Below are 19,459 nucleotides of genomic sequence, written 5' to 3'. Positions count from 1 at the left end.
CCCTGGGCCACGGTAGTAATTGAATGTGACTCATGCTGAATGCCGCACTGTGTGAGATGGTGAGATTATTACTGATGGTCAGGTACAGCTATTAACATTTACAGGAGGTGCTCAGAAACAGGAGGCTTCAGGCTATCTGAAACAAGGCTGATTTAAAAAAAAATCTCCATACGATATTCTTCTACATTGGTGCAACAAGGTAAACAACATACTGAGTGAATGGGCATTAAGAACAGTTGCAGATTCCCTGCTTTGGAATTAGATTATACACGAGTGGCATTCTAGACAAATTAACCTTTGCTGAATTCACTCAATTTAATTCTCATAAACAACAGTGCACAAATGTGCAGTCTACTAATTATTGTGCAGAATGATCTTTCTGGGTAAAGGATGGGGATAGGAGCACAAGGATGTGTTTATTGCCAGATGCCTGGGGACCTTCTGATCGAAGAAAGGATTCAGTGCAAACTCTTCAACATCTTCTTGAGGTGACCTTCCTAATACCTAATGATTCTCTTTACAATAATCCGAGAAAACCCAAGCACGTCCCTTCCCCACTGCCGAAGAGAGTGCTGCTCTTTTATGGCTGCAGTCCAAACCTGCCATGTGCCCACGAGAGAGGACATGGGTTTCATGGGGCAGTGTTAAGCATGTCTGGTCCACGTTTATCTGAATAAGCTACTGAAGGTAAGGGTTTGGAAATTCACCCTGTTTGTTTATCACTGACACTTAGACCTTTTAATGATTGTGCTATGAGAATTTAGATTTCAAAAGGCACACTGTCAGTGTAATTGGAAATCCACACAACAGGGGCCATGGAATGAGATTCCAGCATCTATATGTGGCTAGTCTATATTATCGTCCTCCTTCACAGGAGTGACGCTTTGTGACTGGTGGGCACATTGCTGATTTTGCTTACTCGTTATGAGCAGTGGGGCTCCAATTGTTTTGAAGTGAATGGGCGCTGATTTATTTTAGACTTGCAAAGCTGTGGTAGTGTATTAGTTTCTGCATAAGGGCTGCAGGCCTGTTGCTTTCTGCGTGAGGAGCAGTGATGGGCGCACGGTAATTGTTTGTCGTCCTGGTGCCTTTCAAAATTACTCATTACACGAGCAGCCACGGGCACAACAGCCAGGAGCTACTACAGGGAGTACAATGGCAGTACTAATTAGATCCAGTTTCTTGGCTAATCATATCTCTGCTCTCATTCTCACCTCATCTGTATGAATTTACAGTATGCAGAAGCAGGACATTAATGTCCTTAGTATTCACCTTTCCTTGTTGGAACAAATGGTCAACTTCAAATTTTGTATATAGAACAGTAGGAGCCCGTCAGCCCGCAATGTTGTTCCGACCTTTTAACATACTCCATTATCTATCTACCCCTTCCCTCTACATAGCCCATAACCCTCCATTTTTCTTTCATTGTGCCTATCTAGTGGTCTGTTAAATGTCCCTAATGTATTGGCACTACCAAACCTGGCAGTGTGTATGGCAACATGGCAGCCACTTACCTCTGTGTAAGAAAACACATACTACCTCTGACATTTTCCTTAAGCTTTTCTCCACTCATTAAAAATAATATACTCTAGTATTAGACATTGCCACCCTGGGGAAAAAGATGCTGGCTGTCCACTCTATCTGTGTCCTGTATAATCTCCTACATCTCTGTCAAATCGCTCTGGCAAGATGGTGGCACGACTGGTTGCATTGGCTTCTACGGGGTCAGCAAAAGGTGCTACCATTATATTTAAACGTGTATGTAATGATTGCAAGAACTCAAAGGACTGCAGGCTTACGCCGTCAACGTGTTGCTCGCTGGCGGGGATAATGAAGGAGCTGTGCAACGTGCTGCTGCCTGAGTCGATGGAGACTTGCAGTCAGATAGCAAGAGTCCGTCATGGCTGCTTTTCTTGTGATCGCAAGACCCCTTTGGACATTGCTAATCTGGTATGCCAAAGTTGGATTTGCTAAATCATTGGATGCAAGCAGGGGCGGATGGAGGGGGCCTAGTTCCAGGTTGTAGCAAGAACTAGGCCTGAAGCCACAGTGCCACCTGTTTGCAGCTGCCTGAAGTGAGGGGACGAAGCCGTTGCACTTCACCGGGTCTGGTGTGGCTCAATGTCCAGAACGGAGTTGGAGATGCCCCCGCCCCCCCCCCCCCCCCAGAGTTTCGCTCGGCAGAAGACAAGCTCTGTTGTAGCAGACTGCAGGTTTTAACAGCACTCAATGGACTCAGGCCTCAAGCTGTGGGGTCGCTGGCTTTTCAGCTACTGGAGGAGAGGCGGCCGAGCCATCGTGTGTCATATTTTATGCTGCCACTCTATACTGGTTTGTTGGCTTGCTTGCATCTTTGCACCTTCACACTGTAGTAACGCTGTCTTGTTTGGCTGTAGTCATGTATGGTTAAATGACAATTAAACGTGAATTGAATTGAAACGTTCTCTCATCCTCCTTCATTCTAAAGCGGGGTTCGCAACCTTTTTTATGCCGTGCACCCTTACCATTAACTGAGGTGTCTGTGGGCCCCAAATTGTGAAACCCTGCTGAAAGAGAAAGCCCCAGCTTTTGAACTCTGTTCTGCAAATTCTGATGTTTCACTCTAATGCCACCCAGCACAGCCATTACCTCCTTGCAGAAAGTGTTTTAATCACCTCCGAATGCTCACTTACCTTCATTGAGGTAATAACTCAATTTACTCTGATTCACACTTCCCCCTCGCCTACTAATATCTAAATGCAGCATGCTATATGAAAAATAAGGAATACAAAAAACTGTAAAACATGCACAGTTCCTTGTGCAGTTGGTGTATTTTTAAAGAAGTCTCACTTTCAACAGGTGTTTTCAGATCAGTTTATTTCTGTGGATGTGAATAATTGCTATCGCTTGCAGCAATAACTCTTGCACAGTGGAGCAGCTTGTTCCAGCAAACCAGTCTCATTCCTGATGTAGGTAGAGTGTGATCTGAATGTTCTCCCTGCGGCCTTGTGGGCTTCCTCCGAGTACTCTGGCTTCCTTCCACATCTCAAAGACTTGTCAGTTGGTACATTAATTGGCCGCTGGAATGGTAGAATCTGGGGAGGGTTAGCAGCAATGTTCAGAGAATCAAATGTGATGAAGGTAAGTGTGTGTTTGATCATCCTCACAGACTCAGTGGGTCAAAGAGCCTGTGTCCATGGTACGTACCTCTTATGATTCCATTAACAATGCCTGACTGAAGCAATATCCAGTTATATGTTATGATTTATAATTTATAATGAGGTGAAGCCATGTTCCTTGTAAATGAAGTGTGCGTGTGTGCGTGTGTGCGTGTGTGCGTGTGTGCGTGTGTGCGTGTGTGTGTGTGTGTGTGTGCGCGAGTGTGCGTGTGTGTGTGTGTGATGTGTTTACACATATAGGTTTACCTGGGGCTCCCAGAGGATAAGATTCTCACAGTCAGGTGCAGAGAGTTGGTTGCTGGTGGACTTGCTGACATATCCATCATTTAGGTTTTTTTTTAACCCTTTTCCCAGCAGAGAGGTGTACGGTTCCCACAGATCCTGACAAGTGGAGCTGATGTGGAGATTAATCTGTCAGCACTGTCTCAGTATGTGATGCTGTTCCACACTCTAGAGCCACTGAACTGGATTGAGTGGTTTATTGTTAGAGCATAGTACAGTACAGCATAGGAAAAGGCCCTTCGGTCCACCACGCTGTGCCAAAATAATTAGCTAGTAATTTAATACCTAACTGAACTAGTCTCTTCTGCCTGTACAATGTCCGTAGCCGTCCATTCTCTGCACATTCATGTGCTTATCTGCGAGCTTTTTCAATGCCTTGGTCATATCTGCCTGCACTATCACCCCAGCAGAACTGGGGTAGGCGCCCACCTCTCTGTGTGATTTTAAAAAACATATCCATTCATCTCTTTCAAACTGAGCCCTCTCACCATAAATGCATGCCCTCTAGTTTTAGGCATTCTGATACTAGGAACAAGATACTGACTGTCTACTCCATCAGTGCCTCTCACAATCTTAGAAACTTCCTTCAGCCTCCCCCACTCCAGAGAAAACAACCCAATTTTCTCCAACTTCTCCTTAGAGCGCACGGCCTTTTATCACTCTGGTAAGCCTCCTTTGAATCCCCTCCAAAGCCTCCTCACTCTTCCTACAAATGGGGTGAGCAGAAATGAATGCAATATTCCAGAAACTGCCTTACCAGAGTGTCATAAAGCTGCAACATACAGCAACTTCCTGATTCTGGAACGTGATACTTTGACTAATAAAGGCAGAAGGATGTCATCTGCGATTGTTCTTTAAAGAATTAATGTTCGCTGTGGACAAAAACTTAACCAGTTGATGTATATATGTATATTTTCAGAAGACATTTAATAAAGTGCTGTTTCAAAGACTGCTGCAGAGAATAATGAAGGTAATTGTCTGGATGTTGCCTGGATTGGGGGGCATGCCTTATGAGAATAGGTTGAGTGAACTCGGCTTTTTCTCCTTGGAGCAACGGAGGATGAGAGGTGACCTGATAGTGGTGTATAAGATGATGAGAGGCATTGATCGTGTGGATAGTCAGAGGCTTTTTCCCAGGGCTGAAATGGCTAATACAATGGGGCATAGTTTTAAAGCACTTGGAAAAGGTACAAGGGAGATGTCAGAGGTAAGTTTTTCACACACAGTGGTGGGTGCATGACATGCACTACCAGCAACAATGGTAGAGACGAATACAATCGGGTCGTTTAAGCAACTCTTAGTTAGATACATGGGGCTTAGTAAAATAGAGGGCTATGCAGTAGGGAAATTCTAGGCAGTTTCTAGAGTAGGTTATGTGGTCAGCACAACATTTTGGGCCGAAGGGCCTGTAATGTGCCGTAGATTTCTATGTTTCTGTATAATACATTGGTGTGGATAGAAGTTTGGCATAAATTAATATTTTCTGGTTAGCAATCACTAACAAGTACTGATCTTCAGGAACTGGTGCTGGGCCTCAACTTTTTCTAATTTGTATGAATAACTTAGATAATGGCGCCAGTGGTGTGGTTGCTTAAATCTTGCTGATGACACAAAGAAAGATGGTAACGTGATTTGTGAGGAGACCTGTAGAAGGTGAGATGAGCTGGTGATCCGTTAAGTGAGCAGGCAATGATTCAGACAAAGAGATTGTCACGCGGAAAGTATGAAATTGTCCACTTTAATAATGATGAACAATAAAGAAGCTTATTATATTGAAATGCGAGAGCTTTGATCTGCAGAGGGATCTGGGCCACCATGCACAATTTGCAAACGCTTGGTATGTAGGGATAGCAAATAATTAGGAGGTTTTCTCTGGAGCAGTCCTGATGAATGTGTCGACTAAACTCCCCTCCATAGATGTTGCCTGACTTGTTGAGTTTCTCCAGCATCTTGTGTGTGTTGCTCAAAAGTTTAAAGGTGTGCAGGGCAAGTTTTTATTTTACACAGAGAGGGTGGGTGACTGAAATGAGTTGCCAGGTAGAGGCAGATACAACGGAGGCATTTAAGAAGCTGTTAAGCATATGAATACGCAGAGGAGGAGGGGTCTTGCCTTGTGCAGGCAGGAGGGATTCGATTTATTAAGTGTCATTAGTTTAATTAGTTTGGCACAACATCGTGAGCCAGAAGTCCTGGTCCTTGTTCTCTACTGTTCTATGTTAAATAATTAGAGAAACTTAAGAAAAACTATTATTTATTGCTGGGAGAATTGAATGCAGCAGTCATGAAATTGGAGGGTGAAGCAGAGCCAGGCCATGTTAAAGTGGTAAATTCTCTTTCTTGAAGATGAATTAGTGAACTAGGCAGGATTTTATGGCAATATAGCAGTTTTGTGGGTGTACCTATTCATTCCATACGTAGCTTTTCGCTCGAGTTTAAATCCACAGCTGTTATGACATGGTTTCAAATGCAGAGTGGTATGCAGATTTTGCAGGTAATTAGGAATGCAAGATGCTCATCAGCAGGCAGCAGAGGACTCTGACGAATGGTTGTTTTTCAGACCAGAGGAAGGTGAATGGTGGCGATCCCCTGGGGGTGGTGTTTGGACCATTTTTCTCTGTCTGTACTAATGACCTGCATTTGGGGTGCAAGCCACAACTGGGTGAAGCAAAATTTGGCTGTGTTTTGAACTGTGATGCTGATGATAAATTGCAGCAGGGGATAAACAGGCTGATGCAATAGGGAGGTGAGTGGCAGATGAGGATTAATCCAGAGAAATGTGAGGTGATGCCTTTAGATAGGAAGAATAAACAGAAGCAATATTGAACAAAGGGTACAGTTCTAAAAGGGTGCTGGAATGGAAGGAGCCAGGAGGATGGGTGCACAAATTGTTGGAAGTTCAGGTCAGTTTGAGAAAATGGTTAATTATATTTTATTGGCTGACGTATACAATATATAAAGCAAGAAAGTCATATTGAACTTTTATAAAGCCGTGGTCCAACTTCTGCTGTAGCATGTCTGGTCATCACAAATAGAAGGGTTGTGGAGGCACTGGAGAGGGCCCAGAGGCAATTCACCAGAGTGATTCCTGGGATGAGGGGCTGCAGTGACTGAGGTAGGTTACACATGCTGGAATGGATTTCCTCAGGGAAAGCTGAGGGAAGATCTATTGGGAGTTTATCAGTGATGGAGGGCTGGACAGAGTGGATGGTGGGAGGCTGTTCAGATTGTGAGAGGAGGCTAAGAACTAGATGTGAAATAAAAGGGAAGAGAAGTACAAGTGATATGAGGAAAAACATTATGTGTGCTTGGAATCTGGAATACATTCATTGCTTACAGGTTTCTTTGAGTCTTTTAAGAAGCAAATGGATAAATATATGGTGATCTGTGGATAAACACAGAGAAGGGTCCGAGAGTTGAGCCAGTAAATTGCTGCAGTAGCTGAATGACCTCCTGTACTGTGCCTGCTTTAAAATGAAAAGAGCAGGTTTTTGGAGACTCATTGAGGAACTGCAACCACTGTACTCCAAGATACAGAGAGGGATCTGGGTATCTCAGTGCACAAGTCATGGAAGAGTAGCAGCAGGTACTACAAGCAGTTGAAAAGCTGACAGAATATAACAGTTTATTACTGGGCTAACTGAATGCAAAGGTAGAGAGGTGATACTTCAGCTACGTTAGTGAGATTATCGGCGAGTGTTTAATTGGATTTTCAGAAGGCTTTTGACAAGGTGCTGCTAAACAAGATAGAAACAGGAGAGGTACTAGCATAGGCAGAAGATTGGCATTCTGACAGCAGGCAAAGAGTGGGAATAAAGGGAGCCTTTTCCAGTTGGCCACTGGTGACCAGAGCTGTTTTGCGGGGGCTGCTGTTAAGTCCACTGTTTTTCATGTTGAACGTTAATGATCTTGTTGACAGAATTTTTGGCTTTGTGGTCAATGGTACAAAGATAGGTGGAGGGGCAGGTAGTGTCTTCAGAGGACTTGGGCATTAGGAGAATGGGCAAAAAATAGTGGTGGATAGAATACAATGTAAGTAAGTGTATGGTCATGCACTTTGATAGAAGGAATAAAGGCAGAGACTGTTTTCTAGACCTCCAAGAGGACCACAACTCTATCGAAGGGGTTTGGAGGCTTGCATGCCTCAATGACTCAGAGAGCTATCTTGGCTGGAATCAGGGCCTTGTGCTTTGACTTGGTAGGATCACTTTTGCCAAAGAGGTCAAAGGGTAGATGTCAGACTAAGAGTAGTCCACCAGGTTCAGGGGTTCAGTTCAGGGCTAACAACCTTGACTGGTATCCCTGAGTCTTTGCCAAGGACAGACGGAGATGGAGAACCTTCATTGCTGCCCTAAATGCTAGTGACATAACAGGGAGTAACAAACTTTTTTCTGAATGGGGAGAGAATTCAGAAGTCAGATGTGCAATGCAACTTAAGATCCCTACTGCAGGATTCCCTAATGGTTAACTTGAAGGACGAGTTGGTGGTTAGGAAGACTAATGCAATGTTAGCATTCATTTTGAGAGGACTAGAATATAAGAGCAAGGATGTAATGCTGAGGCTTTGTAATGCATTGGTCAGACCACACTTGGAGTATTGTGAGCAGTTTGGGCTCCAAATCTAAGGTAGCAAATACAAAGTACAAGGTAAATTTATCATCAAAGGACATATATGTCACCATTTATTACCCTGAGGTTAATTTTCTTGAGTGCGTTCACTGTAAATACAAAGAGAAAATAGAATAAATGAAAAAGTACTCACAAAGATGGAAAAGTAACCAATGTACAAAAGATGGCAAATTGTGTCAGTACAAAAAGAAAAAACCAAAATAGTAAGTACATAAATAAGTAATAAATATTGCAAAAACAAGTTGTTGAATCCTTGAAAGTGAGTCCATAGGTTGTGGAATTATCGCAGTATTGGGGTGAGTGAAACTAAGCCCTCTGGTTTAGGAGCCTGATGGTTGAGGAGTGATAACTGTTGCTGAACTTCCTGATGACAGCAGTGCGAAGAGAGCATAGTCTGGATGCTGCTTTCCTGAGGTAGCGCTCTTCATAGATGTGCTCAGTGGTGGCGAGGGCTTTCTCTATGATGGACTGGGCTGTGCCCATCACATTTTGTAGGCTATTTTATTCAAGAGCATTTTTGTTTTCATCAGGCTGTGATGCTATTAGTCAGGATACTCTCCATTGTAAATCTATAGAAGTTTGTCAGAGTTTTAGATGACATGCGGAATCTTCTCAAACATTTAAGAAAGTAGAGGTGCTGCTGTTCCTTCTTCTTAATGGCACTTACGTGCTGGACCAGGACAGATCCTCTGAAACGCTGACCCTGTCAGCCACTGATCCTCATTTGAGGACTTGGCTCCTGGATCCCCAGTCTCCTCCTCCTGAAGTCGATAATCAGCTCTTTGGTTCAGCTGATACTGAGTGAGAGGTTGTTGTTGTTGTGGCACCACCCAGCCAGATTTTCAATCTCCCTCCTATGTGCTGATTTGTCACCACCTTTTGTTCAGCCAACAATGAAGTTAAATATGGCATTGGAGCCATAATTACCCTCACAATCATAATTATAAGGTGAGTAGAGCAGAGGGCTTAGTCCACAGCCTAGTGGTGTAACTGTGCTGGTGGAGATTGTTGAGATGTTGCCAATCCGAACTGATGATAATCTGCAAGTGAAGAAATCAAGGATCCGGTTGCACAAGGAGTTATTGAAGCCAGGATCTTGGATCATATTGATTAGTTTTGAAGGGATTATAGCACCGATGCAGAGCTGTGGTTAAATAAAAACATCCTGATATATACATCTTCACTCTCCGTGTGTTCTGGGGTTGAATGAAGAGCCAATGAAATGGCATCTGCTGTTGACTTGATGTGATTGGAGTAGATCCAAGGCCCTCCACAGGTAGGAGTTGATATGTTTCATCAGTAACCTCTCAAAGCACTTCATAGTGGATGTAAGTGATACCAGATGATAGTCACTGAGGCAGATCACCACGTTCTTCTTGGGCACCATTATGATTGAAGCTTGGATGAAGCAGGTGGGTACCTCAGACTGCTGAAGTGAGAGGTTAAAGATATCAGTAAATTAGCCAGTTAATTAGCACAGGTCCTTAGTACTTGGCCAGGTGCTCCGTCAGGGCCAGATGATTTCTGTGGGTTCACTTCCTGAAGGATGCTCTCAGGTTAGCCTCAGAAACTTGAAATCAGTGTTGTGGGTGCCTGTGGGAGTTCGTGAAGTTGCCTCCACGTTCTGTCTGTCAAAGCGAGCATAAAAGGCTTTCAGCTCATCTGGGAGCAAAACCTTATTGTCACATATGTTGCTTTGTTTTACTTTGTAGGAGGTGATAGCTTTCAAGCCCTGCCACAGCAGTCGAGCATCCTTCTCTGATTCAAGATTTCGTCCAGAATTGGCACTTTGAAAGTGAGACGGATTTCTGGAGGTCGTATTTGGACCTCTTGTACTTTCCCTAGTCACCACATGAGAATGCCACTGATGTAGCCCTCAGCAGATTGTGGATCTCTAGGTTCATCCAGGGCTTCTGGTTGGGAATACCTTGAATGATTTTATGAGGACACACTCATCCACAGGTGTCTTGTTCTGTGTCATGTGCTGGCTTTGGAGAGAGTCCACAGGCAGTTTTCAAAAACGATTGCAGGAATGGAAGTATAAATGAAAATTATCCCAGTAATGAAACTTACCAAATATTACCATGTAAATGAAAGGGTTAATGTTTGATGGCTCTGGCCCAGTACTCACTTGTTTTCAGAAGAATGAAGGGGGATTTTAGTGACACCTACCTAATACTGAAAGGCCTAGATAGAGCGGACATGGAGAGGATGTTTCCAATAGCGGGATAGTCTTCGACCAGAGTGCACAGCATCAGACTAGAAGTAGGCTCTTTAGAACAGAGATGCGGAGGAATTTCTTTAGCCAGAGCAAGGTGAATCTGTGGAATCTGTAGAATTCATGCTACACTTGGCTGTGGAAGCCAAGACTTTGGCCATATTTGAAGTGGAGGGGGTGTTGATAGGGTTTTGATAAGTAAGGATATTAGTGGTTATGGGAGAAATCAGGAGAATGCGGTGTGAGGAAAAATAAATCAGCCATGATCAAATGGCAAAGCAGACTTGATGGGCTGAATGGCCTAATTCTGCTTCTATGTCTTAAGCTCTTTTGTGTACAGTTCTGGTCTCCTTATTTAAAACTATCTGCGAATGTGTTGGAAGCAATTTGCACATGATCTGTAAGACTAGTCCTTGAAATGAGTGGTGTCTTATGAAATAAAGTTGGATAAATAGAGTTATAAGAGTCTACAGCTGCTAGATGCTGGAGCAAAAACCAAACTGCCAGTGTAATTCACCAGGTTATGTGGCATCTGTGGATGTTTTTGTTAGAGAACCTTCATCCAGACGGAAAGATAAAGGGGAAAATTAAAGTACCAGAAAGTAGGAAGTTCAGGGTCACTCTTGTGAATCACTCTCTGTATCACAGCCAATTCTTTAAGTTTCTGTACTTTAACCCTTCCCTGGCACTGAAGTTTTTTCACTTCTCCAGTTCACATCGATGGTCATTGACCTGAAGCATTAGTCTCTGATGGCCTCCAGGTATCTTTCCTTGGTTTCATTGCAGCTTTTCCGACATCTGTACTTTCTTTTCTTTTTAATTACTGACAGCACATTGCTCGAGGACTCCGAACTGAATGCAGGTGGAATTTTCCATTCTACATTCGCACCTTGTCCATTAGTAAATCAAAAATGCTTCCAACCTTGAGGGCCATTTTAAAACAGTTTTGGAGCAAACATTTATTTCACAGTTCCCTCATTCACTCTGTAGTGCCTCTTTAAAGGGTTTGTGCTCTTCATTAAATTTCAGTAACCATGTTTACTTCTCAAACTTATGAAAAATTAAGACTGTGGAGTAGGATTGCTGATCTGGCATACCACAGAATTAACAACACTGGCATAAACAGGAATAAGTAATTCCTGGAGAGTATTATTAGTTCTGATTTAACATGATATTAGAATTACAATGAGCGGCTAAGTAAAAGTCACTGGGGGACACATTACAGTCACCCAATTGCAAAACAGCTTTGGCAGCATAGGACAGGTGCTATTTATTGGTTTAGCAGATAACAAGTTAAACCAAGGCTTGATTTCTATTTTAGCATTTCCTGATCAAATTCTTTTGAGTGATTTTTTTTTTGGAGGATTTTGGATCCTGTTGTTTTAATAATGACAACGATTTGGAGCGCAGATGATTGATTTCTTAACTGGCAAAGAAAAGTAAGTTGAAAATCATCATTCTCTTCACCACATGAAGGGAATTTATTTAGTCATTTTTAACAAATTGATTTCATTATGTGGGAGTATTGTGGCTGGTAATTTGTGGCAGTACTGGCGTATTTTATTGCAAGCACTTTTTGCACTCCTTTCCTGTAGTATATTAGCAGGTTGCAAGAGGAAGGACAATTTTTTGTTGTGGTGATTTGTTGGTGTTTTGCTATTTTGGATTATTAATTGTGTTGTTACATACTTTAGATGATCAAGAGTCTAGAAGCAAAAGACGAGGACAGGAGAGTGACCCCGACTTCGTTCTGGATGACTCTCCTTGTAAGTTCTTTTGGAATATTAAATCTCTGTGTCATTCCATTACTTGCAAATATATTTATTTTAAGTTATGCATGTTCTAAGTTGCAACTTTTCCAAAAGAAGCTAAACACAACAGTGACCTAATAATGACAAATGGCTTGAGACGTCACTTTCTGACTGTTCAATATTATTAAAACAAAATTGTTGGTCTATTTAATGGATTTTTATAGATGTCCTATTGAAATCATAATGCGTATTTGTGATGTTTATAGACATTTATGTAAAGTCATGGGTTTCAGTTCCAAAATGATAGACTTAAATCAATCATTTCTTAGCTTACAGACTCAGATCTCAGCTGTAGGCTTCTTGAAGAATATATCACAAAGCAGTCAGCACTCCTTCAGCTACAGGAAAGTGCTGCTACTTATGGTTGAATGCTGCATTGATGATGGGTGTGGGAGAGAATGCTCGCAGGAGGTCTGTGAGACCTGGATAGGCTGGTGCAGGACAGTGCCCACTGAAGGCATACTCCTTTTGCAAGATTAGCTACGAAGACCCTTCAGAGCTAATAATATTTCCACATTTTATTATGGTGTTGATTGAGACCATTCAATCCATCAAGCCTATGCCAGCTCACAGTATTATCCCATTTTCCTATTTATTTCCCTGTAAACTTTTCTTCCCACATTTCCATCAACTGTATCCAGATCTTATCACACACCTGCACCAGAGGTAGGTCACAGTGGCCAATTAATCTACCAGGTCTTTGGAATTTGGGGATACAATGGGAGGATTGGGAAGAAACCAATATGATCACAGGGAGAACTCCACACAGACTACCAGAGCTGTGGCCCAGCAGCTGAATCAGCTGTACCACAGACTGGCTTGAGTGCAGTCTGTGAATTCCTGCACTTGTGTTTTAGCCTTCTCTGCAGTCACTCTGCCTGCTTCCATTGGCTGAAAGAAATACAGATGAAGTCCTTCTCCTTGAGTGTGGAGTTTGGGTGACCTCTCGAACGCAGGAATGAGCAGCGAACGGTGAGGTCATCAGCTGCAACAGACCGTAATGATTTTGAAACTTGAGGGCCAAAAGTCCCTGTGATCTTGACCTTTGCAAACAAAGTAGTCTAGGTTTCTGTGTGAGGTGATAATAAATCATCCCATTTGAGTGTTGGCCGTTTAAATAGCACCATTTCAGGATAAATGTGGTTCATAAATCTTGTTCAGTGAGCAACTAGTAATAGTTTTGTTTCAGACCAGTGAGGTGGGAGGGCAAGCTGGATCTGCATTTGGATTGAGTGTGATGGGATGGGACTAGACATCAGAACAAAGGTGCAAGCACACAGGAAAATCCTGTTGGAAAGCTGGGAGTTCACATTCTTGATAGAGACAGAGACAGAAATAGTTGAATCTTTTACCTCACTCCATATTAAGTTGTTTTGCAACAGGGCAATACCTCTTTACTTTCTTGTGAGTTGATCTTTAGAGGCCTTTCTAATTCGAGCGTATTGCTTTACGGATAAGCATGACCCAGTTTTCTAAAGCAGAATACTTCGTACTTTTTTTTAATGACATGGTTATAGGAAAGAATAGACATTCTCAGCTTAAGAATCACTCAGCTTTTATCTTTGTCAGTGGCTTCAGGCATTGTGACTAAAAACTTAAGGCAGAGCCTGACCTCTGTGATGGTTCTGGTCTGACAGGAGAGATATCGTGTAGTGTAGCACTGGAAGTGTGGAGCTTATTATTGTAGCTCCGATTTTAATGCGGAGTAGAGTAGTCTAAAACGGAGCACAACAGACCACTAAACAACTTTGAATTACAGAGCCTTCGGGGCAGCAAGCTCTTGAAATTCCGGTGTCACAATCCCAAGGACTGTTGACGATTTACACATGACTGATACTGAAGTGTGTTTAGGTAGTTGATTTTCTTTCCTGGGGCTCCCTGAGACACCTTTCTGTTTCATGATATTGGTGCTAAACAAAACAGTAGGATAAAGGTAGAATTTTGCTGCAAAGTATTTGGAACAGGAGATCTGTTGGAAAGAAGCCTAGACTGAACTTACAGCAGAAATCATCTCTCATATCTGTATCAATATCTTGTGAGACTGATTGGAAAACAAGCAGATCAGAGTCAGGGTAAGGTCTCGTATATTAAGAACTTGATGGCATTCAAAGCAGTGGCTATTGAAGCGTGAGACTTGTTGCTCATGTACACTGAGGTGGAAATAATTGAGTGCGGCAAGGTCATAAAATCGTCAGGGAAAAGTGAGGATATTAAATAGCTGAAATGTTTCTCTCATTGTGTTTTCATTTACTGTTCACTTTATGTTGTATAGTATTAAGGAGAGTAAAAATAAGACCATAAGATATAGGAGCCGAATTAGGCCATTTGGCCCGTCGAGTCTGCTCCGCCATTTCATCATGGCTGATCCAATTTCAGCCCCAATCTCCAGCCTTCTCCCCATATTGCTTCATGCCCTGACCAATCAAGAATCCATCAAACTCTGCCTTAAATATACCTGAGGATATCTGCAGATGCTGGAAATTCAAGCAACACACAGAAAGTGCTGGTGGAACACAGCAGGCCAGGCAGCATCTATAAGGAGAAGCATTGTCGATGTTTCAGGCGGAGACCCTTCGTCAGGACTAACTGAAAGGAAAGATAGCACTTTCCTTTCTTGCTATCTTTCCTTTCAGTTAGTCCTGACAAAGGGTCTCGGCCCGAAACGTCGACAGTGCTTCTCCCTGTAGATGCTGCCTGGCCTGCTGTGTTCCACCAGCATTTTGTGTGCGTTGCTTAAATATACCCAATGACTTGGCCTCCACAGTTGCCTGTGGCAACGAATTCCACAGATGCACCACTCATTCCTCCTCATCTCCATTCTAAAAGGACACCCCTCTATTCTGAGACTGCATCCTAAGGTCTCCCAGCATAGGAAACAGACTCTCCATATCCACTCTATCGTGGCTTTTCTAACATTTGATAGGTTTCGATAAGGTTACCCTCTCATTCTTCTGAACTCCACTAAGTAGAGACCCAGAGCTATCAAACACACCTCATACGACAAGCCTTTCAATCCCAAAATCATTTTTGTGAACCTCATTTGAAGCTTCTCCAGTGTCAGCACATCCCTGCTTAGATAACAGGCCCAAAACTGCTCAGAATAGTCCAAGTGAGGCCTTTATAAAGTCTCAACAATACATTTTTTAATATATATATTCTAGTCCTTTCAAAGCTTGATACTGTAACTGATGAACAGCAGATTAAGGTAGAAGGAATATGCTCACTTTTCCATTGACTGCCATCCAGATTCTGCTACCCACCAATACACTAGGGGCAATTTACAGTGGATGCTTAACCTACCAACCTACATGTCTTGGGGGTGTTGGAGAAATTCCAGACCATCACAGAGAGAATGTGCAGTCCCCACACGGGTCTCAACGTCGGGATTGAACCTGGGTCACTGTAGCTATCAGGCAGCAATGCTACTACCTGCGTCGCTGTGCTAGACTGGAAGCCAGTGGGAGTCCGAGAAGATGGTGATGTGATGCAAAGGGAATTTGAGGTCCTGATTTCTGTGAAGAGACGAGATTGTTCCGTGATCTGCTGTTCCTCCATCAGTCTCATTTGTTTTGACTCCCTTCACATCTGTCCACCCCAAGTCTGGCAACTTTATATGCTTACGCTCACCTGAATGGAAAGCTGGCATACTAACACAAGCACTTTAGGAGATGGTGTAGACTAGGGGGTTCCCAAGCTTTTTTATGCCATAAATCAGTACCATTAAGCAAGAGGTTCTCTTGACCCCAGGTTAATTCCATTGACAACTCCAATATGATGTGGCTTGCTATCTTGTCTGTAGCTTAGTGCCTCACCAAATTCTCGAACCTCTAAGCTCCCTACACCCCACTTTTTTAGGAAGCGTTTTACAGATCTGTCATCTTTTTTTGTGGCAGAAAAGTTTCTTGATTTAGATAAGTAGATAGATACTTTATTGATCCCAAAGGAAATTACAGTATCACTGTAGCATTACAAGTATACAAATATTAGAAGAGAAATAAGAAAGAATAAAAAATAAATTATCTCAAACAATCTGACAGGAGGGGGCTATCACTTCCCCGGCTGTAGGTTGACATTATAGAGCCTAATGGTCAGTGGTAAGAATGACTTCGTATAGTGCTCTTTGGAGCAGCAGTGTTGTCTTAGTCTGTTAATAAAAGTACTACACTGTTCAGCCAAGGTGGCATGCAGAGGATGAGAAACATCGTCTGGAATTGCCAGGATTTCCGTAGGGTCCTTTGTTCTACCACAGCCTCCTGTGTGTTCAGTTTAACTCCTGTAGCAGAGCCAGCCTTTCTAATCAGTTTATTGAGCCTGTTGGTATCAGTTGTGTTGATGCCATTGCCCCAGCACACACTGCATAGAAGATTGTACTGGTGACAACAGACGGTAGAACATGTGAAGGAGAGGCCTGCACACTCCAAAGGACCTCAAACTCCTCAGAAAGTAGAGGCAACTCTGGCCCTTCTTGTACACAGCCTCTGCATTGGTGCTCCACTCAAATCTGTCATCCAAGTGCACCCCCAAGTGCTTGTAGGTCCTCAACACACCCACATCCTCACCATCAATAGTAACTGGGAACTGTGCAGGCTTAGTCTTCCTAAAGTCCATCACCATCTCCTTTGACTTACTGATGTTGAGCTGCAGATGATTCAGCTCGCACCATTTGACAAAGTCCTCCACCAGGGCCCTGTATTCCTCCTTCCATCCTCCCTTTATACACCCAACTGTCGCTGTCCTCTGAGAATTTCTGTAGATGACATGACTGAGTGTTGTATCTAAAGTTTTACTATAATCTGCGTTTTTCTCAAAGTTCTGAGGCACCCTCCGTTAGACCTGAGCTTGTTATTGTTCACTCACTAGTGCCAATCTGTTGCAGAGCAACTGTGCACCTCTCTAACTAGAGTGGAGAGTTGTGCTAGAAAAGGTCAAGGAAGTGTGGCGAGTCCACGGTCACATCAAGTACAGGATAAAAAAGGGACCATAAATTAGATTAAGATAAACAGAAAAAGAGGCAAGGGAAAAAACTCAAGAAGATTCTAATCAGCAATTAAAACCTGAAGAAATGAGATCTTATCCTTGAGACAGTTAATTTCAGTAGCAGCTCGGCTGAATAGCAATAATTAACACATCACATAATTAAAAAGGCACTTGAGGTGACTTGATTTAACTTTCTTTAGATAATTTACTTTCCAAGTACGGAAATAACAAGTTGCTTAGTGCATTTAAATGGCTGTGAGTAAGATGAACAGGCTTCAGTTATGACTTGCGATATTCGTTCACCTCTATTTGATGGCAAGTTCTGTCAGCATATTCAATCGTTCATGAACAGCCACTGCAATGTAAGTCCCTTGGCTACCAACTCTTTTATCTCCTCTTCTATCCCACCATGTTGGTTTGATATTTAAATATCTCAGTCCAATCTGTCTCCTGTCTCCAATACCTGACAGAATGCAAACTGGGTTAATATGACCCATCTTGATCTTGTGGCTGCTGTTGGACACTTTAGTGTTCATTTACTTTTCTTTAGTGATGGCCATATTTTTAAATTCAGTAACTCTGGTGCAAGAACTTGACCCACCTTGAGCCAAGGCCAGCAGTTGCCATTGCTGCTCCACAGCTCAGACATCTCATGTTCCGTCCTGATCTGATGAGTTGTGTTGAATTTGCATTTTCCCCCGTCACCGTGTGGTCGGCTCAGTAGGTGCAGAGGACGAAGATCAGCGATCTTCATGGTCAGGGACCAAAGTCGACGGGCCCCAAGGATGAGGGTCGGTGAGTCCCAGGTTCAGAGGTCTGTGCAGGGCAGCTCCAAAGACCCGAGTTCAGTCTGTTTTGCTGAAGATTGTGGGCTGGCTGTGTTGGTGCCAGAGGTATGGTGACACTTGTGGGCTGCCCCCGGCACGTCCTCAGATTGAGCTGATTTCACATGTGACTAATAATTCCAATCCAACCTAATCTGTGTATGTATCCCTTGGGTGTGCACTGGTTTCCTCTCACATACCAAACCATGCTGGTTATTTGACTGGTTCCTCTAATCTGCTGGTGTAGGTAAGAAACAAGAGAGAAGTTGATGGGCATTTGTAAGGGAGAATGAGTTGTAGGGGTGCAGGGGAAATAAGGAGAGGGAGAATGGGCCCTAATGTGTTTGCTCCTTGGGGGCTGGCATAGAACTAATGGGCTGAATGGTCTCATTTTTCACTGTTATAGGAGCAAGATTAAATAAAAATTCAGGACTTAGCACAGACATTGCTGAGGTTACTTGATACAATTCACTCTATTCCCCAGAGATCAGTTAAAAATTTTATTTCTAATGTTTTTATCTTTTTTTTAAATCAAATTTTAACTTTTGTTTTCCTTTTCCCTTCAGAAAAAGGAGTGGACGTGGGATGAGAGCAAGATGCTGATAATGCAGGATCCTATCTACAGGTGAGTGGAAGGTCACAGTGGGCAGAGGTGTTATGAGAATGAATGTCAGGCTAAAGAAGTCATGGTGACTCCACCTTTTCCTGGAGAGGTCAAAGTTCATGAGTGGCAAAGCAAGAACTCATATCGAAGGCAGTACACTGTTGTGTGATCAGACAATGGCTGGCATGTCACCACACCTCTGTCAAGCAGTAAGCACATGCAAGCAAATATCTGAAGAGCACACTGATAGGATTGTCTGTTCAGTGACTGTGCAGCTCAATGGGTTTAGGCTTCTCAGGTTAGTTCCCTTTAATGTGTTATGGTTGCCATGGAAATGCACAAAATGTTTTGGTGGGGCACGTAAAAATGAGAAATATTCCTCAGCAGTTGGATGTTGAGAGGAGTACCATTTAAAGAAAAATGTTATTGTGTATCAGAACTTGACTTTTCTGATGATATTAACATCTTCAGAAAAAAAATCCTTCAAAGTCCTGAAAGCATGGACTGTAAAGTTTATGTATGTTGGTGTGAGGTAGTTAAACATATCAAATAAGAAGCCTTTTGTCACCTAAGTTCCCGCTTGGTTTTGAAATTTCACCACAACTCTTCCGTTCCACAACTCCACCATCAAGTCTTCTGAATCTTTTTTTTTGAAACAATGTGTTACTAATTTATCAGCAGGCCGTGGGGCCCAGAGTTTTACTGGTGGCGAAGGGAGAATTGGAGCACAGGAAACTAGCACGGAGTGTAGGTGTGCTTAATTATCTGATATTTGGCTAGTTAGTGAGCAGAAGCATGACTTTGTGAGAGGCTGGAGATCAGATTAGGCGTGTGTACCTACTCCAGCTTCCATGCTCCAATGCAACTCTAGTTTGTTAGGTGCAGGCCCACTTCAGGTGGCACTGGTCTCCCATGAAATCAGGTTTTCTTCAGCTGCGATCAGATTATGGATCAATGCA

The 19,459-nt window shown here is 42.9% G+C and overlaps 1 protein-coding gene across 7 annotated transcripts in view; it reads left to right on the top strand.

Moving 5' to 3' along the window:
• nos1apa (nitric oxide synthase 1 (neuronal) adaptor protein a) overlaps nucleotides 1-19,459 on the top strand; it is a 461,766-nt gene that overhangs the window by 219,012 nt on the left and 223,295 nt on the right. For 5 of the 7 annotated variants that reach the window (XM_073063531.1, XM_073063529.1, XM_073063532.1 and 2 more), the window contains 2 exons: nucleotides 11,979-12,050; nucleotides 18,463-18,521. In XM_073063531.1, coding sequence (XP_072919632.1) covers nucleotides 11,979-12,050; nucleotides 18,463-18,521 — 131 coding nt within the window. The remainder of the gene's footprint in view (nucleotides 1-11,978; nucleotides 12,051-18,462; nucleotides 18,522-19,459) is intronic. The other 2 variants (XM_073063530.1, XM_073063534.1) reach the window with 1 other exon arrangement.

The sequence above is a fragment of the Hemitrygon akajei genome, chromosome 12 (assembly GCF_048418815.1).
Source record: "Hemitrygon akajei chromosome 12, sHemAka1.3, whole genome shotgun sequence".
Classification (NCBI taxonomy): domain Eukaryota; kingdom Metazoa; phylum Chordata; class Chondrichthyes; order Myliobatiformes; family Dasyatidae; genus Hemitrygon; species Hemitrygon akajei.
Note: the sequence above shows the minus strand (reverse complement) of the source record. Positions and strands in the feature narration are given on the sequence as shown.